Here is a 25,983-nt window from a genome sequence, read left to right as displayed (position 1 = left end):
CCCCGAGACCCTGTGTAGGATAAGTGGTATAGAAAATGGTCTAACTAAAGTCTTCTATCTGTTCTATGGCCCGATTATTGACGCTGGATTTTGAATTTCATTCACTCATGTTTTAAAAATCGGCTCGCTTGTGAATCAATTCTCTCGACTCGTTCAAAAGAGTTGTTCAAAATTAAATGATTCACTAGAGAAAACGCCCATCACAACGAAAGGAAGCTCCTCCATTCCCAAACTTTCCACTGTCTCCGGTCTCAGTTTACGTCGGGGTTGCGTTTTGAACGGAAACGCGTAAACAGCGCAGCGCTTCCAACGTGGCACGGAGTGGGGAGGAGGAATAAGGGCACTTCTCTGAGGGGGGTCGTATGAGGGTTTAATTATAGAGGACCAAAAAAAGTTCTAACTTTACAGGCCCCGTGCTTCACGACAAAGCTACTGTATTTCAGCCACTTCTCTGATGATGTCCACGGTTCCTTTTATCAGTGCGCTTGCTAATAAGCCCAAAGTGAGCTTATATATATATACCTAAGCTAAATTCAGTCCTGCTATACAATACAGTTTTCGATTCTTCATACCAATTAATTACTTTAGCCAGGTTGTAGGCTGGTTTTAGCGTTTAAAGATGTTTGGTTTCGCTTTATGAGCAAAGCAAATCAGTGCAATCTGAATTCCTGCACTGAAGGGGGAAGGGTGCAGCGCAGACCGTGTAGACGTGGAGCGCGCGCGCGAGAGAGGGGCTTGCCTCGGGTTGCCATATTGTAATATTATCACCACACTAAGACTGAAACCTGCTTGATATTCACACAGATTATATATATAGAATATCACGAAATTAGACATTACTTACTGGAGAGTGTTATGTTCTGAAAGGTTTCATATTTTACAGCTATGTCTGGATCATAGCCCATAATGAACAGAATATCCAGTGCTAAAATAATCCTGCTCTGCACTGTCCAATCCAAAAGACCACAATGGTACTTTCCAAAGCATGTATCTACACTTGGGGAAAAAGTGGTTAATTGTGGTTCTTTGGATTGTTGTGTTTCTCACTTCCTGTTGAGGTTTGATTTAGAGCCCACTTTGATTGAGAGACATTGGTTCAAGGAACTGACAATATTTAATGGTACACCCAAGAGGCTAAATTCCAAAGAATACAGAGAGCACTATTTATAGGACACATAAAAGGCAAAGGGGAGGTGGTGGCTTGACGGTTATGGCTCTGGGTTACTGATCGGAAGGTCGGGGGTTCAAACCCGAGTACTGCCAGACTGCCACTGTTGGGCTCTTGAGCAAGGCCTTTAACCCTGTCTGCTCCTGACCATGCGTTCTGATCCCGACGAATTATGCGATATCGTCCAATCTGGCAACCCCACGCACTGGTCCTCGGTTCTCTTCAACTTGCTCAAACTCACACACGCTCCGTAATTCTCCCACATCAGACCCAAAATGGCCTCCTTGTCCTATTGCGTGACTTTCGCTCTGGTTTTCTGTTCCTTCTCGATGGTTCTGGCTCAGTATGAGAAGTACAACTTCCGAAGCTTTCCGCGTCACGAGCTCATGCCACTGGACTCGGCGTACAGGTACGCGCTGGACCAGTACACTGCGGAGAAGTGGAAGGAGACTGTGGAGTATCTGGAGGTGAGCCTCCGCCTGCACCGGCTTCTCCGCGACAGCGAGGCCTTCTGCAACCTGAACTGCAGCTCAGCGCGCCTGGACTCAGAGGAGCGCTTCTCCGACTTCCCCGAGCTGCGCGCTTTCGGGAACGTGATGAAGCGCGCGCAGTGCCTCAAGCGCTGCAAGCAGGGCCTCCCAGCCTTCCGCCAAACTCTTCCCAGCAGAGAAACCCTGGACGAGTTTGAAAAACGAGAACCTTACCGATACCTGCAGTTTGCTTACTTTAAGGTGAGTCTTATAATTACTGCTGGCTGCCAGTACCGAATACCCAAATGAGTCCTCAGACACAGAGCCATCCCCATGAAGCATTAGAAGTCATAATGGAAATTGATATCCTTTATATATATATATATATATATATATATATATATATATATATATATATATATATATATATATATATAAATCAGTATTTTCCTGAAGTGCAAGAACATTTACAATATTTTAGAAATCAATTAGGTCCATTGAACTGCCCTTAAAGAGTATGCTTACCGTAAGTCCCATGGATTCCTGTAGGACACCTTTAAATCCCATTAGAAAACCATCAAACACATCTCTAATCAATTATAGGACACGTTTTTAAACTACTAAGACCTTACACACTGTGATAAACCATTTGGAAAACAAAGAAAGGTCTTACTAATCAAAAAAACTACTTACAAAGCAACATAGATTTGTACTGGTTTCCACTATTTTCTTCAGCAGGACCTTTTCAGTGTAAAACAAAAATCCATGTCTCCTCATGATCACAGAACATATTTGTTTTATTAACAAATCCCAATTATTAAAATACTAGGCACCTTAAGCAAGCACGTGCCATATTATCTATTTTTCTGAGCCCCGAGTGTTTTACATTTACATTTATTCACTTAGCAGACGCTTTTATCCAAAGCGACTTACAAATGAGAAAGATACAAGCAAAGCGATATATCAAGCAGAGAACAATACAAGTAGTTTTATTCCATAACTTCCATAGACACAGAACCCAAAGTCTTTAATTCATGATAAGATGTAGAGTTTTACAAAAATATTATATACAGTCCTGTCTGAAAGTTTCTGTACAGCAAGGCCAATTTTTGTGTTTTTGTTATACACTGAAGACATTTTGGAAATGGGATGTTTAAGCAATCAATCTAACAGGCCTCACCCACGTGACAAGAAACACTTGTTAGTCACGTGTTCCACTATTTTTGATAAAATTGGGTTGCCAAAATGCCGTGTTCGAAGTTGTTTAACACATCTAAGGAAATGAACGCTGAAATTCTGATTTGTCATCTCGTATTCATCTCTTGATCTCAAATCCAAATATCTTCAGTGTATAACAAAAACAAAAGAATTGGCCTTGTTGTTCCAATACTTTCAGAGAGGACTACATATCATACTGCTAGCGCTGTTTCTAGATTTATTCAGTTAGATTCAAGTTGATATTGTATTTACTTGTTTCTCAGTTATTGATGTTTGACCATAAACATTATTTTCTATTAACGTATTATCTTCCACATGTGTGGGTAGAAATAATGTTGATGAGTTTTTTCTTTATTTTTCCAGTTTTAATAATTGCACTGTGTAGCAGAAATAATTTCATTCTGCTATATTGTCCGTATCAGCATATGCAGCATATCATTACATAAATCACTTCCTCTGCTCGAAGACATGAATGTAAGATAAACTGTTATAAGTGGGACCATTTGTACAGTTATTTTGCTTTGTGTTATGTTTGAAAATCGGTTGGATTGATCATCTATGTGAGGTGGTTGCATGTTTCAGAGCGATAAACTGGCAAAAGCTGTGTCTGCTGCACACACCTACCTAGTAAAGCATCCTGATGATGAGATGATGCAGAGGAACATGAACTACTACAAGAGTTTACCTGGAGCTGAAGAGCACCTTAAAGACCTAGAGACCAAGTCATATGAGGCAAGACACACACACACTAACACTTACACTTACACACTTCTCATTCACGCCATTTAAACAGGTGACGGGCGTTTTGTGAAGAGTTACTCCTGTCGCTATTAAAGCAATAAAATAGACATTTACACACATGAAATATCTTGCCAGGTCACTTAAATCGGGTGTATTAAAAGGAGACACACAGCATGTTTGTCATATTTGCCAATGATTTCAACTCAACTGGAATACAGTGCAACAATACAAGCCTCCTTATTGAAATTCCAAGTCAGTTTTTTAATAATTGAGTCACTATATGACAGATAGATGTGTTTTGTGTGTTGTGTTTTCTTTCACTGTTACAGATGCTGTTTATTCGAGCAGTACGGGCTTATAACGGTGATAATTACCGAACGTCTGTATCTGATATGGAGCTGGCACTCCAAGACTTCTTCAAGGCTTATGATGAATGTATTGCTGCCTCAGAGAGTTCCAGGGAAATCAATGACTTTCAAGATTTTTACCCCTCCATTGCAGGTTGGTTAACACTTCACTTTCTCCACGATTGGACAAAGAGACAAAATACTTGTCCAAACACACTGATAATGAATTTCCATGTGCCGTCAAATTAAAGGAAAAACCAACGTAAAGTGTCTTAGTAAGGTGTTGACCCACCACTAGCCACCAGAACGGTTTCATTATGCCTTGTCATGGATTCTACAAGTCTCTGGAACACCATTCTTCCAAAGATTCCCTCAGTTGGTGTTTTGATGATGGTGGTAGAGAGGGCTTTGTAACATATCAGTCCAAAATCTCATATAGGTGTTCAGTTTGGTTGAGATCTAGTGACTGTGAAAGCCATAGTATATGATATACTTCATTTTCATACTCATGATGCCATTTAGTGAGTATCCACCTACCTGAATACCAGAAGTGTCATGTTCTACTCATCCCTCTTGTGATCTCTTTAGATCACTACACTGAGATTCTTGAGAGGAAGGTCCGTTGTGAGAGCGATCTGACTCCAGTCGTTGGTGGATATGTTGTGGAGAAGTTTGTGGCAACCATGTATCACTACCTTCAGTTTGCCTATTATAAATGTAAGACAAAATCCCATTTAGCCTGCACATCTAAACATTCAGTGGGAAAAAGTGCTATATTAAAGGAGTTTGTTTCATTACTGTTTAAGAATTAAAAGGTTTGTGTGTGTGTGTGTCTCATCTTGGCTACAGTGAGTGACTTGAAGAATGCTGTGCCATGTGTTGCAAGCTACATGCTCTTTGACCCTGCTGATGAGGTGATGAAGAATAATGTGGATTATTATCGGTATCACAAAGAGAAGTTGGGTCTTGCTGATGAGGACTTCCTACCCAGAACAGTCAGTGTTTCCTATCTTTATAAACATGAAGCACCCATACAAGCATACCATGTATAAGAACATACATAGACATGTTTTTGCATAACATTTACAGAAGTAATGCACTGTCTCATCGGTTTCTTTGTGTCTCATCACAGGAGGCAATACGATATTACAATCAGACAACACTACAGCTCCAGATGTTAAACTTTACCAAAGAAAACCTGCGGCATGATGATGAGGTGAGCAGAGCAGAATCAATAGTCATGTTGTTATGTTTAGTCATTAACACTTCCTAACCCAAAATGTTTAATATAGGATTGATATTCTGTGAGTTCACGATACAGTGAGCAAATAATCTTAATGTGAACAAATAACCTTAAATAAACTTACCATTAATTGGGAACATATGTATTTTAAAAAAAACAATGTTCTGCAGGTTGTGGATAGTCCTGACATCAACAATTAGGAAAAGCATATTACATATATGTTACATGTTATAGTGTATAGAATTAGAAGGTAGGGGAGCCCTACTTCATGACTGCCACCAATCTAGGAATAGCATTGTTCAATTTATGTTACTTTGATTATTCAAACACAGCACTGTTGAATTCTTAAATCTGATTGGTCAGAAGGTGGTGATTAATTTTCTAAAACAGCAGCTCTAACAATAGTGTTCCGGCTGCGAGGTATATATTAAAGCTGAACTTGTGTGGTGGCCACTCATTAAAAAAACACGTGTTATCATTGATATAGTGGTGTTTTCTGTAAGGAGACATTTATTTAGCATTTGTGGAAAGAGTCTCCAATAATTTCAGTGCTTTTATAATTGTCAGAGGTAAAGCTGTTCCTTTGTTTTCTGTTTTTTTTTTATCTTATTAACTGAAAGAGAAACCAAAGCAAAGAGGCTGGTGAGGACACAACTGTTTATAGCTGTTTTAATGTAAGTGCTAACGGATGTTGCGCAACATTAAACGTAACTTTAATAGAAAAATATGTATGAAAAAAATGTTATGCAATGTTAGCATTGGCATTTGCTGTTGGAAAATTATAAGAGGAATAAGTCGCTCGGGACATGGGACATGCTGTTTTAGGAAAAGAATCAACTTATTATTACAGTTCATGCAGGTATCCAGTCAGCCAATCACATGGCTTTTGTATCCCAGCCACCTCAACGTTTTATGTGTTGTGTGTTCTGAGATGCTTTTCTGCTCACCACGGTTGTAAAGAGTGGTTATTTTAGTTACTGTAGAATTCCTGTCAGCTCAGACCAATCTGGTCATTCTCCTCCGATCTTTCTCATGAACAAGGTGTTTCAGCCTGCAGACCCTCTGCACACGGGATGTTTTTGTTTTTCACACCATTCTGTGGAAACTCTAGAGACGTTTTGTGTGTGAAAATCCATGGAGATGAACAGTTTATGAAATACCTAGACTAGCTCTTCTGGTACCAACATCCATGCCATGATCAAAGTCTCAGAGATCACACTTTTTCTTCATTTGGATGTTTAATGTGAACATTAACTAAAGCTCTTGACATGTATCAAGTTTTTTTTTTGCACATGATTGGCTGATTATATAACTGCATGAATGTGCAGGTGTACAGGTGTTTCTAATAAAGTGGACGGTGAGTGCATTTTTATAGAAAACCTTGCATGAGGCTTTATCACACAACCATGTATTTGATTATTTTCCTGTATTAGCACACCCAGTCATGTTATAATCCATACTTATTATATGCTCTCAACATTGGTGTCATGAAAATGGGATTTAAACAGGTTTATATCTGCTTAACTTCAGAAATGTGATTATTTGGCCAAATATTTCAGTATTTAATTTTTTTTTCTATCAATTCTGCCATCGATCTAATGCCAACATCTTATTCTTCTTTTCTCACACATAAAGCTTTTAACACATTTTGCTCAATAATCAAATGCATATATATTAACAGCAGTTAACAACTGACATGCCTGAAAGAAGATTTCACAATTCTGAAAATAAAGCATATCTCTTTAAATCAGTCTGAAATTGCTTTATTACATAATTCATTTAATCATGATTATTCCACGCTCTGATTTCCATCAAATGATAGTAGTAGAAACCAAATGCAATGAAGCTGCAGAATTGCATAGCTCCATTTGTGTGTACCACAACACATGTAGCCATTAGGGTGCAGTGTGCACTTGTGTCATGTTTTGAGAAGAGGACCACTCTCATTTGCTCTGCCCTCTAGTGATTCACCTTGAAACCACCACCATGAAAGTCTACTTTGATTCAAGTGCGGTTTCTCTTTTTCAGGGAGAAGTTCTGGAGTTTCTAGACGAATATCTTGATGAAGAGGAGTAGTGTGGAATGAATATTTTATGCACTGAAAAGTAAGGATAGGAGCAAAACAGTTTCGTAAACAACGATCTTTTTCCTGCACATGTTTGTATTTATTTCGGGCAATGACGATCTTTTGTATTCTATAGGTACCAAACACATGGTCCATATAAACAAATTGATAATCATTTGTTCCATGATGTCTGACAGTACAATCACTGTATTTCAGAAGGATGAATAAAAATTCTATTTGTTGTTATTTTAGAATAAATGGAAAATTTCCCTAGTTGTTGCTGTCAATTCTTTTACTCTTTGGTTTAAAGGGTGCAAGCATATACACATATCAGTATAATTCATATCACAAAATATACACTCAGCTACAGATAATGGTATTGACACAGGCCTGTACTCTCATCATTGTGCAATATTAAATTATGATTACCTTTTGACTGAGGTACTAATATTGCGTTATGTTGAATGTATCAAGGCTGTGTGGGACCGGCCATTGGTGATTTTCCACTGCAAGGTACGGCTAGACTCGGCTCGCTTTACTTTTCTTCGCTTGCTTTTCCACTGCATTTTAGTGCCCCCTCAACATGGGTGCCATCTTCCACTCACCTTCATGCAGGAATAATGTTGTATTATTGAAGCCCTGTACAAATACACGGTCAGGCCGTATTCCAGTGCATTTCCTGTTCACTGAACACGGACCCTATTAAATATGTAAAATAACAGCGTTCTAGAACCTACGTAGTGCTCTATTGGGGGTTTTCCACTGTGAATATTACCTGGTACTTTTTTTTAGTACCACCTCGGTCGAGGTTCCAAGCAAACTCATACTCAACTCGACCTTGTACTCAGAGCCAGTCGCAAGCTTCCACAGTGCAATGGCCACTCTCTTCTTTAGATGTACACACATGTGGAAGTTTGTGTCCTATCTCTCCATCGCTGCACGCAGCTTGTTGCACAGGTAGGTAAATGGTCCTTCACACATTCTAAAGTTCTCCACCCACTGAAAAATCACAGGAACAATCACATCCCACCACTCAGACGGTCGGTTGAAGGTCCAAACAGACGGTCTATGGCAGTGACTTTGCAAAAATTGAGAGATCTGAAAAATACAGAATATGCATTTTAATGCGTAATATTGGCAGCTAAGTTCATTATATGCTTTGTGACAGTGGTACATATACCGATTGAGACCCTAAACACATTGCTATAAGCTAGATGTCAGGTTAGCGTACCCTTGTGTGTTGTCTGCGCTTTGGTGTATGAGTTCCCAAACTCTCCTGGTTTTTTTAGTAGTACTCTGTCTTGCTGCCATCAGCCTCTTTTGAAACAAAGTTTGTCGTCTTGCTGTGAAAAACAGCCACATGCCGAGAATCACTAACACCATTCCTTCTATGTTCTCCATTGCTCCATATCCTCCATTGCCCCTGTGTTGTTTGTTGGTGTTGCGTTTAAGATGATGCCATGGCATTAGAGGCGGCACAACCATGTCAATAAGCCTATAATCCCACCCACATTGAGGCAGCACTGAACTGCAGTGGAAAAGCAAACAGAGTCAAGCCGTACCATGCAGTGGAAAAGTGGCCTTAGTATCGGCTCCACTCGCTTGGAACCTCAACCTTGGTGGCACTAAAAAAAGCACCAGGTACCAGGTACTATCCACAGTGGAAAGCCTCCAAAATGCGAGCAGAGTTGAGTCGAGTCGAGCCGTACCATGCAGTGGAAAAGCACCAATGGCTGGTCCCACACAGCCTTGATACTTTCAACTTAAGGCAATATTAGTACCTCAGTCAAAAGGTAATCATAATTTAATATTGCACAATTATGAGAGTACAGGCCTGGTGTCAATACCATAATCTGTAGCTGAGGGTATATTATGTGATATGTGTATACACACGTTTAAATTTTAAATCTTTTAAACTGAAATATTTCAATCTTTTTGCTCAAATTTTGTTTTAAAAATTGACCAAGGTATAATTTATTTATCTTGTACAATGGATAATATTATAGAATGGTTAAAGAATGGTTAAATGGTTAAATTATAAGATGTCTGTTAAGTTGCATGTTGGAAAATGTCAATTACAAAATTGTAAGTACACACTAAGGCACAAAATTCCTAGACTCATGCAGAAAAATGAAGAGTGCTGATCCTAAAATAACCAGACTAAATTTAACAGCAAAAGACTAAACACTGACGCTTATGTTCAAACGCTTAAACTTTAGATGTGAATGTGTACTTATACACGGACCCACACACACAAACCCTATTTTCTGCCAGAAATGCTGACCCATGACTCTCTCTCTCTCTCTCTCTCTCTCTCTCTCTCTCTCTCTCTCTCTCTCTCTGTGAATGTTTCTTACATTGGTGTGATAAACTGCACAGATGCTCCATGTTCAAACATTTTAAAATGAGCCTCTGTTCCTCCTGTTACTGGGCATGCATGTGTTTGACTTTAACCATAGATATTTTTTCTCTGTAGTTAAAAAAAAAAAAACCTCTTTAACTTATTACTAGTATGTATACAATTACCATGGACACCGACAAATTCATACACATACACATAAATATTTCAAATAAGAACAAGTGTAAAATGAATAAAATGGATTTTATTTGTAATTGTTCAGTTAGTTTGTCACACAAGTGTGCAGCAGTCAGATGCCACAATAAAGCTTCCCTCTGAAGATGTATTAAACATTGATCACATGTGTAATATTCTGATATTATATCCTGATACATCAAAACCCCTAAAAAGAAATGGTATTGATCAAATCTTATAACAGGGTATATCATTTCATAGGCCAAATAAAAATAGCAGGAAAAATGGGCCATGCCTGTTACACCTACAGACTATAAATTAATTTCAGCTTAAACACTTATACAGTGATATCTGTGTCTGAAGAATATAACATTCCCATGTACTCATTTAAAGAAGCGTCACTTTCAGCAGTACTACTAGTAACATGCTGGGAGTCTGCCTAGTCACAGAGTAGTGCGAGGTACTTAGTCTACAGGTACGTAGCGTACAAATAGAGCTGCTGTGCAACAGCAGAGAGACCTACACTAGATTGAAACTGGTACATAACACTGAAAAGTATTCACAGGCAAGTCATATCATATAATAATATGATATTATCATATTATAATAATATGATACAAAGAATAATGTTAAATTACAGCACCTACCTTGATCATACTCCTGAATAAATAAAAGGCTTCATGTCTTATTGATATTTAGCACACAGTTGCTTTTGGCATTGGCGATGCATTTTTGAGGACCTGTATAAATTTCTGATTATTTTACAAAGAATCATAATAAGTATAAAAAGGTAATTCCTCTAAGATATGCGAACAATTATGTGTTTCTGAATTACAGGGAGCGTAAACTGAAAATAAAGATAGTAACTCGCCCTGGCATCCTGCTTCTTCGGAAAAATTACGTGAATATTTTGGGATGTATTAAAAAGAAAAAAAAATTCATTTAATTATTCTGACTGGTTAATCAAACGTTTCATAGAGAACATTTAAAATGATGTTTAAAATGATAAGCATGCAATTTATAACATTAAAATTAACTGACATTCAAATAGTCATCTGGTCAATAAAATTGACCATCAAACTTCTTAATCAGACTACGTCACAATTAAACTTTTTAATTGAAAAACATTTTCAATTTCAGACAAATAGGTATAGTTACACTACTCGACACTGTGTTGTTTACCTCAGCTCTATAGGATAAATCCTTAATAACACTTTGTATTGCTTTAATTCTCCAGAGTAATGTTACTACCCCATAATGTGACTACCTATGGACATTTATGGGTGACTGCTTTTACTTAGTAAAAATGAACTGAAGAATTTTGAAGATGGCTATCAGACCACTTGAAACAGCAGCACTAGGGATACCTATCTAGCTAACATGCACACTTCAACTCTGGTTAATTACAAAATGTGTAAAGCTTTACAATATATCTTACTCTGATTAACTCCAAAGAACTGATGAAGAAATCAGTCATTGTCATCTGCTGGAAGCAGAAAAGTGCTAGACAAAAACAATAAAACATTAACGTACAGTATTTGTTACACCCAATAGGTTTAAATTGGTCTCCACCACCATGTTTGTGGGCATCCACAAAAATACCTCATCTGCCCTTCAAGCTGAATATATAACTGTCACAGAGTCTCCACCCTTTGGGAGACACAACACTGATTGCACTACAGCTGAATTATCCTCTCTTGCTCTGCCTCTGTTCTGGCTCCACATTCTCGATATCACCTTCACTTATTCCTTGTCCATGGAATCATTAAGAGCTAGATATGTACTTTCAAAGTTCTCACAGTACTTTGCAATATCTTGTAAGGAGCATTTCTGAACCAATTCCTTACTTATTGGAGATCCTGGCTACTTATTGTGTGTTTTTTCCTGTTTTCTAGTATTGATTACCTGTGTAACCTGTACTCCTGGCCTTTCTGCCAACGCTGATTCTTTTAAAAGAAAAAAGAAAAAATCCACTTTTTCAGACAAAACCTGCCATTGATGACTTTGTTACATTATAATTACATTTCAAATACTTCCTAAAGAATGACTATTTCTTGTATTTTTTATATAGTTTATTGCTAACATGTATGTGATTGATACTTGCTAGAGGTGCTAAAAAACTATATTACGCAGTAAGTACTGTAGAATGAATGTGAATATAAAAACAGGGTTGAATATGCAGTATCAGTTCCATAAGCATATTCTCCACTGATGGAGCACTAAAATATTCAACACTACAGTTTCACTGTCTCTATTTGTCTTCATCCCAATTGTCAGCATTTATATTCAGTGTACAAACACTATACTGGTCACATTATATTGAATCTGCTAAGGCTGATACACAAATTTCTTTGAAAAACATTACTATCCTGTAAAATTCAATCAATAAGCATCTAGCGTCTCAAACGCAAACATCAATAGCCTTTCAAATGAGGTCCACACAATGAAAGGAAATCCACAAAGAAATAATTAGGTATCATATATAAGCAAGTATAACATGGGAAATAACACAGGCACAATGCACTGCAAATATGAAAAATAAAATGTGTTTTAACAAAGCACTAAAGCAACTCTCTCACTGCCCAGTAAAGGACATGAGGAATACCCCCCTACCGCCGACTTTGTATGTGTATATTAGTATGTATGTACGTGCATGTATTCATAATGTTCACACATATATGATGTTTGTGTATGGACACACGTGTTAGGTTACACAGTCTGCTGGAGTTCGATGCATTGTGTTTGTCTGTTAGTTCCATTCAGCTGATAGTGTGAGGTTTTCTGTTGCCTTCTTTTGTAACACCATATACCCAAGGCCACACCCACAATCGCTGCTACAATGCCAACAATGATAGCAGCAATAGTTGGCCCATGGCCAGCTAAGTGGCAAGGATGTACAGTACAAGATCCATTGTCTTCTGGTTGATCCAGGCTACGGTCCACATCTCCTTCCATCACACTCTGATTTTCATGGGTTTCTACAAGTACATCATCATCAACAGTGGGAGTCTGATCCACAAAATGGCCAAGATCTTTGGTTTCCCAAGTGACACTCACTGTGGCTGTGGCCACATTGCTAATGACATGGACTGGTGAAGTAGGTGTGGTTTCTTTTGGTGCCATTCCTAAAGGTGTGGTAGTGTGTCCGAAACCCATCGCCTCTTGGCTGGTGCTGACATTCTCAGGAGCGGTGCTGGGAGTGCCAGCTGTGATCTGAGTGTGGCTGATTAAAGGTGTAGGGCTCAATTCAACATCATTTGCACTGTCAATTATACCAGGAAATTGTACATCTTTAGAGCCATCATCCACTTTCTCATGTTCCACCTCCACTGGTCTCTTGGCTTCTCCTTCCACCTCCTTCACTGCTGGTGCCTCTGTAACAAAATATCTTTCTTCTGAAAGAATAGGCACTACATCAGAAACCTCTGGATGAGGCATGCCAGTCACACCGTGAAACTCTTCCTCTTGGTTGTAAAACACTTCCCCATAACTCTTTTCTCCCACTCTTTCACTTACATTCTTAACCCCCACATCCTGATGATTAATCACTTTACTAAACTCTTGCTCCTCAGGTGTCTCAGACACACCTTCAGTTGGTTCCTCTTGGTAGCTGTGGACACCACCTCCCAGACCTGCCTCTTTTGGGATGTTAGTCACACTTTTAAAATCTTCCACCTTTAAACTGCCTGTCACAGTCGCCATGTCCACCCCCTGCCCTGGTACTGTCTCCTCGGTAGACCCTCCACCTGCTCTCTCCTCTTCCTGGGGAATAGGATATCCATCAAGCCATGACTCCACTGTGCTGCCTATACTGTGAGTGGCAGGTTTGTCAGTTGGAGGCTCGGTCATATACCCATCGTGATCCTCTGTAGTTATCTCAGGCTCTGACTGGTCTTCACCAGTCTTGACTGAGATGTAATTCTCATCTTGGGTACGGTCTTTACTAGGTGTTCCTGTGGTTACGAGAGGATGCTCCTCTTCCTGGAAAGCCTCTGAGGGGAACCAGAACATGTGTTTCTGGCTGAGTTGAGATACTGGAGGCTCTGTTACAGAGACGGCAGAGTTTTTCTCAATCTTATCCTTTGCTTCCACTACCATGACTGGCTCTAAATGGTCTGGTTCAGGTGTAGACTCTTCCTCCTCTCCATGATCAGTAGGTCTAGGCATCATACTCACATGATGCACCTCCTCCGTGCCATCATAGAGATTATGGTCATCTGGGAGCTTGTCTTCGTAGTCAATAAAGGCCTCGGCTTTATCTGTAATACATCAAATACACAAATGCTAACAATTCCCTTTAAAACTCACAATTCTTACTTAGCTAACTAATGTTAGCCCCAGCAAAACATTACTGCTCTTAGGAATTATAAAGAAACAATTAGTGCAGGTGTAAAAAGTATTTTTTTAGTAATAAATAATGTAAGTATAGTAATGAGTAATTTGTTGGGATTATGTGGGTCTTCAGTCATATCTGTAAAGGGCCAGTGTGGCTGCAGACTTTCATTACAGCCAAATTGGAGGCCCACTTCATAGTTGATTGGAGACTAAGATGGATTAATTAAACAAATGAAACCAGGTATGTCTCCTGCTTGGTTGGAATGAAAATCTGCAGCCACACCAACCCATTGTGGATAAGAATGAAGACCTCTGACCTAGGCTTTCATCACAGTACATCCTTCAATGCTTGATAGTAATACTCACTTGTGTTCCATTAGGCTTTAATAAAATAGTGTAACTGTTGTTGTTACAGCCATTTTAAACAACTTCTGGGCCAAGCTACAGTACCAATAAACCAAAGCATTTCCCCTTGACATGTACTCCATCAATATCACTTGTTTATTTAAATATCAGCTGGTTAAATCTCAGTACTGTTCATCCTCTTACCTTTTACACAGAGCTGCACCAGACCATACCACTCTCCACAGCTGTCACACAACAGGCTAAAAGCTGTCTCTCCATTGGGCAGAATGTATCCTGGGTTGCAAGCATACAGAAGCTCATCACCCAGCTCCAGGCCGGTCTGTCCCTGCAGACGTGTATTGGGAAATAAAGGTGGTCCTCCACAAGGAGCCCCTGATGCATGCAGGTAAAGGAAATAGTTTTCAAAATAGACTTCTGTTTTTAGCTAACATTTATAGTTAACAATAATTTACTACAAAATATTTTGAAAATATTAACACTTAAGTTCCCCTCAACATTTCACATTACAAGAGTTTGAACTGACCAGTGTCTTTCACACAGAACACAGCCAGACTCTCATACATCTCAGTCACATTCTCCACCTGCATGTCTACTGCCCGTAAGCTTCCAGAGATGCTCCTGCACACTGTTGTCCTGCAGGCAGACCAATTAGAAAAGTAGTTACTACTAAATGGTGGCAATTAATCAGAAAGCCCATTAAATGACAATTTTACATGAATGCAGTTTGAATGAAATATTTTACTATGCTCGCCACTGCTTTTTGAGTCTAACATCTAGTTACAATTTCCTTGTGGCCACAATGACCACTATGGGTCCAAAGCACTTATACACTTAACAGTGTATAAACAGTGTACATGAATGATGTGCAGTATGAAGCCTGATGTGGCACAGAACTGTCATCATGACCAGAGTTTTATTGACCATTTATCATTAATAGAATACAACACCACCAGCCCTTGTGTACTTGCCATTCTGGGCTTGAACAATGGCTAGAGAAGTCCATCATCAGGCCCCCAAAACCTTTCTCACACTCTGGGAACCACTGGAACTCTACTCCTTACAGTTAAATGAGGCAAGGGAACAGCACCATTGGCAATGCCTGTGATGAAGTGGCGCAGGTTGGATAATTTTAATAACACACACAGGGTGCGTTATTAACTAGATATGCACCGTGCTCATTTTGTCTGGGTCTGTTGTGATGCTGCCCTGTGCATGGGCATTGCACAACCCAAACCATAGAGAAATTTCCTCTTCTCCTTGGCTACTGGAGTGAACAGGATGAATTGTGTGTATGGGTGTGGATTAGTGTTGGCATGCATGCTTGGTAACGGCATGTGCCACTACTCTCAGTTCTTCTACCCAAGGTAGACAGGGTTCTTTACTTTTGTTCACTTGCTGATGATAGGCTTTGCAATTGCAAACTGCAAAACTGAAAAGTGCAAACTACAGACCCAGATTTCCATACCCATAACTGGCTTCATGATCACCAAACATGTAAGTAGAGATTTTATGTAGTTTATGTTATATGTTTACCTGTCAGATGTTCTTTAAAAATCTATGAATTGTGTGAGTTGTATTTGCAACTCCATCTGTACCAATCCTGATCCAAGTTTGAGTGAGTGAATCCTGACCAAGATTCATTTCTCTCTCTCATTCAGTGGATCAGTTGAGTCAGTGAGTTCAGCGAGTCCTGATCTGGCTTATTCAATCAGTGCTGGAGATTGCCACTGTTGCAGTGCATGCAATAATATTTTATATTGGACTGGGTGTGAAAAATAATTATTTAGTGAAACACAGACTTACTAGATTATTATAAAATAATACAAAATGGCAACAATTGTTAGCTTGCTTTTATATTAGTGAAGATGTTTTGCTGTCTGTACAGCTACATGATCAGGCAAACTTGATCATTTGGGCAAACTTGATAAACTGATAAATGACTGAACAAATCATTTTCTGAACAGACTGAGGTGACAAGTGTTACTCAAAATTTTAACCTCCAGTTCTAAGTGAAAGGCAACCTCTGCAACTTCAATACTGGAATTTTCCTCAGTGCTTGAAGTTGACAAGAAATCGGTTCCTTATCCCACATTGTAACATTCACTTGTAGAATGTGAGTCAGAATTGGAGTGAGTGTGTGTGCATGGGCGTGTCAAGATTTTACTTTGGGAAAACATTAGGAGTGTGTAAAGTTACCTTGGAAATATCCCACTGAGTTCAGTTATTATAGGTATAGCCAAACTGGAACTGAACTTAAACTAAAACTGATTACATTCATTTGTTTCCTCATGAATCTGCAAAGACAATACTCAGTAGAAATGTTTCTGAACATTTATTAAAATAAAAAAAAGCCTGAAATATCACAATTATAGAAGGATTTGTTGTGACAGATTCTTTATTGAGCTCAGGTGCAATGCGTTTTCACTGATCATCCTAGAGATGTTTTGGCAACTGAACTAAAGAGACCAATGGTAGACTCGGTTAATTGGACCTGATATGGAAAGTCAAATCTCTGTCTATATTAAGTTCCACAGCTGACGGTGCATGAGCAAAAAGAAAGCCATTAGATCAAAGGAATTGTTTCTAGATCTCGGAGACTGAATTGTGTCGATTCCCAGTTCCAGAATTTTATTAAATAGAAGAAGTCTTGAACCACAGAAACTCAAACTAGGGCTGGCTTCTTAGGTCATCTTGGCAAATGGGGAAGAGAGTCTCCAGTCAGGAAGGTGACCAAGAATCTGAAGGTCACTCTGATGAACTCCAGAGTTCCTGTGTGAAAATGTGAGAACCTGCCAGAAGCACAACCATCTCTGCAGATCTCCACTAATTATGCATTAACAGTAGAGTTGCCAGATGGAAGCCTTTCAGTAAAAGGTACATGATGCCTTTGTGTTTGCTTAAACACACCTAAAGGGGTCTCAAGCCATGAGAAACAAGATTCTGGGGTCTGATTAAACTAAACTGAATTGATCTCTGGCATGAATGCCAAGCATTTAATCTACAGAGAACCTTGTATCATTCATCACCTGGCCAATTCCATTCTTACAGAGGCAGCAGAATGGGGATGTTTTTCAGCAGCAGGGACTGAAAGGTTTGTTAGGGTTAAGGAAATGATTAACACGAAGGGGAAACCTGCTCCAGAGCACTCAGAACCTCAGATTTGGGTGTAGGTTCACCTTACATAATGGAAAAAAACAATGCAGTGCCTTCAGGACAAGTATGTGATCATCCTTGGGTGGCTCAGTGAGAGCCCAGAGTTGAACTTGGTTAAACATGGTCGAAGAGACCTGAGATTAATGACACAGCACCATTGAACATCTAAACTGAAAGAGCTTGAGAGGTTTTACAGAAGTGGACAATATTCACAAAACCAGGTTTGATAAGCTTATACTGAGAAAGACTGCCAAGGGTACTTCAACAAAGTACTGTGAAGGGTGAGAATACTTGTACAACACATAAACCAAACTTTTTATTCTGGGTTGAGTTTCCCAAAAGCATTACAGTACAATGATTACTGTATGGTCATGCACATTTCATCACACTTTCTCTGCCAGTAATTTTGTGATGCTTTTGGGAAACTCAGCGCTGATAAAACAACAATTTCCAATTTCGGTGTATTTTTAGGCACACAGTATGTCTATTCTTAAGTCAGTCCGAATTTCACACACAATCAGATACATTTCCCTAGTATGACCCCGTGACTTTTTTTTTGCAATAACCTATCCAGAAAAGTGACAATGGGGCATTTCAAATGAGCATATTCATGCATATTCATAGCTCCTTGCATTCTTAATAAGCATAAAGTTGTAGAGAGGTTCCACAGCCATTTTTAATAGTAGGGCATTAAAAATATTAAAAACACCATCAATTATTTTTAAAGGTTTAAAACTACACATTCAGAATCTTTGCAAGTTGTGTATTTGTGATTTCATGTTTTAAGATTCAAATGGTTAACATTTTTGGGGTTAAACATCAACAGACAAAATAAACTTACATTAAAACCACAATGTGATAATTGCTCTGGGATTTGAGCTTTCATGCTGAGCAATATACATTAACTGTGGAATTGCACAGACACCGAACACTGAGAAAGTGCTAATGTATTTTGTGACATTGCCTCAGGTCTAGCTGTCTCAGGGGCCTGAATGCCTGCAGGTGCAAATGGAACGTTTCTGCAAAACATATTGTGTCCCTTCTAAATGTGCACAAAAGCACAGTTCTACCAAATGTGGATTGGTATTCTCAAATGTAAACAATCATAATGACAAATAGTTTCAATAAGTGTGAATGTGTGACTGGGGTTCTTACCCAATGCTGGGACCAGTAAGCCAACCACGTGCACAGGCAGAAAATGCACACTCAACGACAGCATGGCGAAGCTCCATTGCTGATGCCATCCGAGCACCTTGATCACCACATGCACTTGAAGCTGCCTCAAACCCTATATCTGAACCATTTCTCAACTCTAGCAGGAAGACCCGGCCTGAAATAGAGAGAGCGAGAGAGAGAGAGAGAGAGAGAGAGAGAGAGAGAGAGAGAGAGAGAGAGAGAGAGAGAGAGAGAATTAATGTATTTTTTGTATTTTTCAATCTAAGGTGTGTGTATGTATCCATCTGCCATCACGTATAAAAATTCATTCACTTAAGATAGGAAGAATATGTCATGATGGTAGCATAAGGTTAAATGAGGGTAGCTGCGTGTGTGTATGTGTAACTGGGAGGGATGAGGTTTTATTTTTAGTTATAGGGTGTGCCACATGGACACTAACTTAAAGAGTTTCTCAACAAAAGGTAAGTACAAAATGGGGACTGAAGCTCAGCTCCAAACAGGATGTATGACTTCAGGGTGAAAATATGAATTCACATATACACACAAATACCACAGTCAGCACCATTCCATAACCCCACCCCAATCAACACAGACACACACACACATACACAGACAAACTGTTGTGCAGTCCAGTATATAACAAAAACTGCCACAAACATGCTCCTACTTCAATACCACTTTCACATTTAGTCACAGATTCACACCTAGGATTAAAATAACAGTAGTGGGAAGTCATTGTAGTGAGGTCACAGTGCACTCACAAACTTTTGTGACAAATTTACCACAAAACAGTATCTCAATTTTTGTTTTCTCTTCAAATGTTGAGATATAGGATATAGAATTTGTTTAAACCATTAATTCATTTGGGGATTATCCAAAATAACATACAAATTAAGCAGAATGCAACCCAAGTCATCAAATCTGCTGTGAGTCAAACTGACCAAAAATATAAGCTAACACTAAACCTAATTAGCTGAATTGATACAATTCAGAACTTAAACTAAAATATGTTATAAAATTTCCACATAAAAAATATAATATATACTGTACATACTAATAATCACAAACACAAGAGAATGATGAAGATGACAAAGTTCCAATCATGTGGTTAATTCCAACCATCAGACCACTGAGCAGTCCTCAGCTGACACACTATAAATGACTGGTCATTAGTTTTTCTTTGCTGTTAAATGCCACACTGATTTAATGTCTGTTACACTGATGTGATCGTATTAGATGTTAGGAGTGAGTAAATGTTTCTGGATTGGGCTGACATAGTCGCTACTTGTTAATGTCAATGAAAGTTCCTTGCCCATTGCCTTGATGCCAACATAAGACCAACAACATGCTGCTTCTTAGTTCCAGTCTTGGAGCCACTTTTAATATTTTCACCCTAATAAATGCTTATCAGTTAAATCACTATGCCCTACATCAGTTGAATCAGATGTTAAAGTACAGGGTGTCCCAAAAGTCTCCATACATAGGGGACTGTGTTTACCAGCACCACGTAGGTTGTGCCTTCATTGGATGTTCGTGGACATCCACTTCTCAGTTGGTCCGCAACACTTCCGGTCTTTTTGGATTTGTTAATAAGTTTGGCAGCACTGTCGTGTGTGATGTGCTTGCCATGTTTCCTGTTAAAGTCCATCACAACCTTGCAACAGCTTCCCGCTCCAGCCGTGAGAATGATTTCAATGTTCTTCTTTTGTCAAAAACTATATAATAAAACTACATATAAAAAATTTTGGGAGAGATTTTGCTAAAAAAAAAAAAGTGCTAATTTCCCCTATGTGTGGAGACTTTTGGAGTCTGTACACCCTGTAGTATATATTAGAATAGAATAGAATAGAATAGGCCACACCTCTGTTTACAAGCATTCAATTTCCCAGGCTTTAGCTGTGGCACATATCTACCTCCTCTTGCTGTCCAAAACGTGGACAATCACTTCTCAGTTGCCCCACTCCAGCTGTGTGGATCTATTATACCAGATTAAATCAATGCAGTGTCTACAATATGGTGGTTATAAAGAAGGGAGACAAAAGGAAAACAGCATTTACCACCACATCTGGGCATGCTGTGTGGGTTCTCTAATGCCCTGTCTTTAAAGCATTCATTAGTGAGGTTCTCATGAGCATAACTGGCAAGTTTGATAGCCTACATAGATGACACTCTAATTTATTTAACATCCCTACAGGGGCATGTAATGTAAAAGTCTTGATGTTACATAGATTTAGTGAAAACTATACATGTAAAAGCTGAAAACTGCCTGTTCCATCAAATCTCTTCATGGATTATGTTTTTAGCAGAGATGGTGTGCAAATTGTAATGCAATGTTGGCCTAAAGCATGCATGGTTAAAGTAAGATATTTTTTATACAGGCAAATTCATAAGAGGCTTTAGTGCAGTGGCAGACCCTCTTCCATCTCTTTTTGAAAGTGATACTATGACAGTTCTCTTGGAAAGAGAAGACAGCCCTAAAGGCTTTAGTCGTGCTATAGTCCAAGTTCACCACAGCACCTCTGCTCAAGAATCCTGATGCCACAAAACCTATTATTGTAAAAGTTGAGTACAAGTAGGAGCAGTCCTGTCTTAACAGCATGGTAAGCTGGCCAAAAAGGTTCTATGCCTTTTTCCCAAGAAAATTGACTCTTACAGGACGTAATTACAATGTGGGGGGATTGCTAGCCATCAAGCCAGCCCTGGAGACATGGCAAAACTGGCTGGATGGAGAAGCTGAACAAAAGACTGAACTCAGGACAAGGCAGGTGAATCATATCTTTCAAAAGTTTCAATTTCATACTTTTTGCTCAGGATACACAAATGGAAAGGTGGATGCTCTATCCTGGCTGTATGAAACATGGCAAAAGACACTCAGATTATCATTCCATTCTCATATATTGTTTGGCAAAGTATAGTGGGAATAAAATACCATGATCCCTCTTGCTACGTAGGAGGATCCAGCATCTGACACCTGTCCACCTGGGAAGAAAAGACATCCCCTAGGTTTTGCTGTGAGCAACTTCTAAAATGGGTTTATGCAATCCTAAATTCACTGCACACCTCCTCTCAGAATGCTTCTGCTGATCAGCTTTACAAACGTATACAGTCATGTTCCCTCTGTGTCTAGCGAAAGCCTCCCACACTTTTCCAGTGTATGGCATGTGTCAAATTACAGCTGCCTTGACAAAAATCTAACCTCTGGGTTGAGGTACTAACCATTTAAGAATTTACAGGCCATTAATTAGTGCAACACAATCACTGAAAGACTCTGCCTCTCTAAGATACTCTTTTTATATCCAATCATGTTACTGACCTGTTGCCAATTAACCTTCAGCTGTTTCTTTTTAGTAACACTTACTTTTCAGCCTTTTGTTGCCCCGTCCCAACTTTTTTGAGACATGTTGCGGCCATAAAATTCAAAATGATCTTTTTTTTTTCTGAAAATGTTTTCTCTATTGTGAATAACATGTGGGTTTATGAGATTTGCAAATCATTGGTTTGTCTTTTAATATACATTTTACACAGCATCCCAGCTTTTTGGAATTGGGGTTGTAGATGCCCTGAACAAATCTCCCATCTAAACCTTCTTCATAATCCCACACTCCTTCCACCATGGAGGATACGATCAACATACTATAATGTACTGGGATAGTCGACCTCACGTGCTGGGTCCTGCCCTCAACTCACAGTACTCTAAATGGATGCACTTTTAGATTCTGTTCATTGCTGGGTATACTCCATTTCTGTCATGAACTTTCTTTCCAGCTTTGTGTTTCTTACCATGAATAACCAGCCTGCCTGGCCTGGTGTTAGAAGAATAGATTAGAACAGTTATCTGAACATGAGCCACTCTCAAACATAATGCCTTGAACCCAGATTGTAACCTGCATTGGGAAAAAAAGCTTAACACACACCAAAAAGAAGCAGCTATGTGTAATCAATATCTATTATCTCTGCAACAGGTAGGAGTTTCAGCACTTCAGGGCTTCCTAACTATGTTTGTCTAACATACCTTTTTATCTCACAAATTGTGTGCTATAGCAGAGAATAATATAGTTTTATGTCCTGCACTAAATTGAACCATGTTACTATGACTGGCCATTTTTATAGCAAATTCGAAAAATCTCCAACAGATATTAAAGCCTAATTAAACTAATTAAATTAAACAGAGGACGTTCAATGCAATGGTTTTCAAATAAAAATATTTTTGATAGTTTGATTGTGAGCCAGTTCATATCATTTCCATTAATATATGCCATATAATATAATAATATGAATAAATTATATAAATCATATATTTGTATTCGTTATTCATTTGATCAAAATAATACTGACAAATTAGTGAGGTAATGGATGATATATACATAATTATAATTACTTTAGAAACATGCTGTGATTATTAGCAAGTCTATATATATATATATATATATATATATATATATATATATATACACACACACACACACACACACACACAAAATTTTATTTTCCAATTTAGGTTTGATATTGATATTGGTAGTTGAAATATATATATAATATAATTTGAAGCTCTATCTATCTATCTGAAATGTACACACACACACACACACACACATACACAGTGCACAATTATTGTTTTTTGTTTAAACCATTACAAACCGTAAAGTGTCGGTGCGCATTGTAGTGGCGCGTAAAAACAATCATCTCGAATGGACAAACTCACCATCTGCGCCGACGAGACCAACGCTCAACCAAGCCAAGCACGCAAGAAGAGACCAGAGCACCAGCTCTCGGACACACATTGTTCCCATAGCGCACACTCACTAGTCCTTATAGTGGGGCAAACGAAAGTCTCTTGGAAAGGCGCGCGCGTTGCGCACTCCAAACGACCCGGGATTTCTGCTTAACTGAGGAGGCGAGGACAGGTAAGGCGCAGTCTCTGAGGCGAAAAGGCGGTTTATCTGACCAGAGGCGCATTACCGAGCTGCTGGAGGACTTGTGTGAAAACTCTCACAGTGCTGTCAGTAAATACGTCATGAGTGAAAGCGCAGGAGAACAGAGGCACTTCGCAGTGAGCGGAGGATGGGAGGGGGACTCGCTCACACCGTGGCCCATGCGCTTCACAGGGAACCCGTCGCCCTGTTGGCCATGTTTAGTCAGCCTGTGAGTTTGCTGTAGCATATTTAGGTGCCTTGCCTTGTCACCAGGGCGCGCCTCTCTAAACTCTGCCCATGCCTGTTATACAGCTAAAAGCGGCAGGAGAAATTATGGCGCATCACCACGCAGTAGTTTGATGAAGGTTCTCGTTAAGGAACGAGCAGTTTCTGCTATCCCACTGCAGTTACACTCCCACCAATACACAGCCTACACACAGAGACGTCTAACAACCTGACGTTTGAATGTGTTTCACTGTAGCTAAATTTTGCAATGTCTACACCTAACTCTAGCATTAACCTACGCTTATGCATAGCCTACACCTAACCCAGTAATCAAATGAAAATCTAAAAAGCAGTAAGCAAGCAGGAAATTTGCATGTTTCTTAAAAAAATTAAATAAATAAATAAATAAAATATGTGTGCATGGTTGCACGTATTATGGGGTGGGGACCAGCTACCCCCACAATTCTAGAAATAGGTGACAAATTTGTAACTTGTGGAGATATTTGGAGTGTTTTTTAACTGCAAAAAAAGACACAGCTTTTGTTTGAAAAGCTAAATGTGAATATTGAAGTTAAGGTTAAAGTTATATGTAGGAATAATATTATTTATCTACAGTATTATACAAGTCATAGGAAATACCCCACTGAAATAGAATTACGTGTGTGTGTGTGTGTGTCTGGGCTCTAGAGAGAGCAAGCAAGACAAAGAATGTGTTTTAGTGAGTAAGTGGCAGGAGAGAGGCCAACACAAGTAGGGTCTGTCTGAATAGCTTCAGATAATATTTGCTTAAAGAGCTCTGTGTGTGTGTGTGTGTGTGTGTATGTGTGTGTGTGTGTGTGTGTGCGCGCGTGTGTATGAACTGGAATGAAGTAGAAGTTTGTCATATTATCAAAGCTAAAAGACACTCAGTTACATGCAGGACATGGTCTACATGCAAAACCTACAAACCTATTCATAACCCATAGACATACAGCATGTTCATCTCACTCTGTAACTAACACACGCACACACACACAGCTCTTTAAGCAAATATTATTTTGATTATTTGTTGACATTACAAATGAAACACTGATAATAAGGAATTATTAGCAAATCTAATTTAAGGTAAACAAAGCTACAGCTAAAGCTAATGTATCACAAGAGGGCCAATTACTATTGACAGGTTTGGAATGTCCTCTTTCTTCTGCCCCCTGCTGTTGTCTTTGGGTAGAATAGCACAATAGATTATTCTCTACAAATCAGTAAACCCTGTGGGCCAGATGTAGCTTGCTAAACTGTTTGTGCCTGCGTTTAATAGTAATTAGGCTCCATTCTGCTGGTTATGTACGGAATTGTGTATGAGCGTAATCGTGCACATGCAATACAATACAAGTGTAGAGGCAATACAAGCGCCATGCATGTGGCATCACCTTAAGCATTTGAGAGAAGAAGAAGCTCAAAAACTTGTGCGGAAATGTGATTACATAATCTGGTTTATTTGACAATTAGCGTAGGCCAGTTTTTTTTTTTTTTTTTTTTTGCGTAATTGTGTCAGGTTCCCAAAACCAGGTATAAATTATCCAGAACCAAAATTCAGGTGGTGCTGGACCTGATCCAACTCCTCCTGTAGCCCTAACCCTAACCCCTAACCCATGACACGCTCTACAACACAGAACAACACAATTATCCAGCTTGAAACCACAGTTGGCTCCACCCCCTGGTCTTTTCTTCAACTCTGCCCAGGTAGGAGGTGTTGTATCAGGTTTGACTCCACCTCCTGGACTTTTGGTTCTCCAGCAAAGGGTACATTGATTGCTCAGAGCTGTAATAGGCAGTATGGACATGTGTGTGGCTTTCAAGATTTGGCTACCTTTTTTAAAAAAAAAAATCTACATTCAAGATATTTATATATATATATATATATATATATATATATATATATATATATATATATATATATATATATATATATGTATATGTATATATATATTCTATATCAGTCTGTCTATTATCTATCTATATGTCTATATATATATATATTATATATATAT

General features: G+C 38.9%; 2 protein-coding genes across 5 annotated transcripts; one reads left to right on the top strand and one right to left on the bottom strand.

Annotated features, from left to right (window-relative positions):
* The first annotated feature begins 1,251 nt into the window (after positions 1-1,251).
* Positions 1,252-7,525, top strand: crtap (cartilage associated protein). 4 transcript variants are annotated; one of them, XM_053675222.1, is made up of 9 exons: positions 1,252-1,899; positions 3,439-3,588; positions 3,927-4,098; positions 4,533-4,661; positions 4,794-4,939; positions 5,077-5,160; positions 5,808-5,861; positions 7,216-7,292; positions 7,389-7,525. In XM_053675222.1, exons 1-8 carry the CDS (start codon positions 1,444-1,446, stop codon positions 7,261-7,263), a joined length of 1,239 nt encoding a protein of 412 aa, XP_053531197.1. In that variant the 5' UTR covers positions 1,252-1,443; the 3' UTR covers positions 7,264-7,292; positions 7,389-7,525. The 4 variants fall into 4 exon arrangements, with proteins under 4 accessions (XP_053531197.1, XP_047006350.2, XP_017310180.1 ...); XM_047150394.2 differs by having other exon boundaries at positions 1,253-1,899; positions 7,216-7,525; XM_017454691.3 differs by lacking the exon at positions 5,808-5,861 and having other exon boundaries at positions 1,261-1,899.
* Positions 7,526-9,835: 2,310 nt separating this feature from the next.
* On the bottom strand, positions 9,836-23,906 carry susd5 (sushi domain containing 5). Its single transcript, XM_017454686.3, has 5 exons — positions 23,518-23,906; positions 18,795-18,969; positions 15,010-15,119; positions 14,670-14,858; positions 9,836-14,044 (listed from the first exon to the last, which is right to left on the bottom strand). Exons 1-5 carry the CDS (start codon positions 23,603-23,605, stop codon positions 12,495-12,497), a joined length of 2,112 nt encoding a protein of 703 aa, XP_017310175.1. The 5' UTR covers positions 23,606-23,906; the 3' UTR covers positions 9,836-12,494.
* Between the last annotated feature and the right edge of the window lie 2,077 nt (positions 23,907-25,983).

Source organism: Ictalurus punctatus, chromosome 24, assembly GCF_001660625.3.
Source record: "Ictalurus punctatus breed USDA103 chromosome 24, Coco_2.0, whole genome shotgun sequence".
Classification (NCBI taxonomy): domain Eukaryota; kingdom Metazoa; phylum Chordata; class Actinopteri; order Siluriformes; family Ictaluridae; genus Ictalurus; species Ictalurus punctatus.
This window is presented reverse-complemented; position numbering and strand designations above follow the sequence as displayed.

Coding starts and splice junctions, on each gene's coding strand:
- crtap (XM_053675222.1), top strand. CDS start 1,444: ATGGCCTCCTTGTCCTATTGCGTGACTTTCGCTCTGGTTTTCTGTTCC. Junction 3,589..3,926: donor TAGAGACCAAGTCATATGAG/GCAAGACACACA, acceptor TCACTGTTACAG/ATGCTGTTTATTCGAGCAGT. Junction 4,662..4,793: donor TCAGTTTGCCTATTATAAAT/GTAAGACAAAAT, acceptor TCTTGGCTACAG/TGAGTGACTTGAAGAATGCT.
- susd5 (XM_017454686.3), bottom strand. CDS start 23,605: ATGGGAACAATGTGTGTCCGAGAGCTGGTGCTCTGGTCTCTTCTTGCG. Junction 18,970..23,517: donor TGGTCTCGTCGGCGCAGATG/GTGAGTTTGTCC, acceptor TCTCTATTTCAG/GCCGGGTCTTCCTGCTAGAG. Junction 15,120..18,794: donor CTTACTGGTCCCAGCATTGG/GTAAGAACCCCA, acceptor GTCTGCCTGCAG/GACAACAGTGTGCAGGAGCA.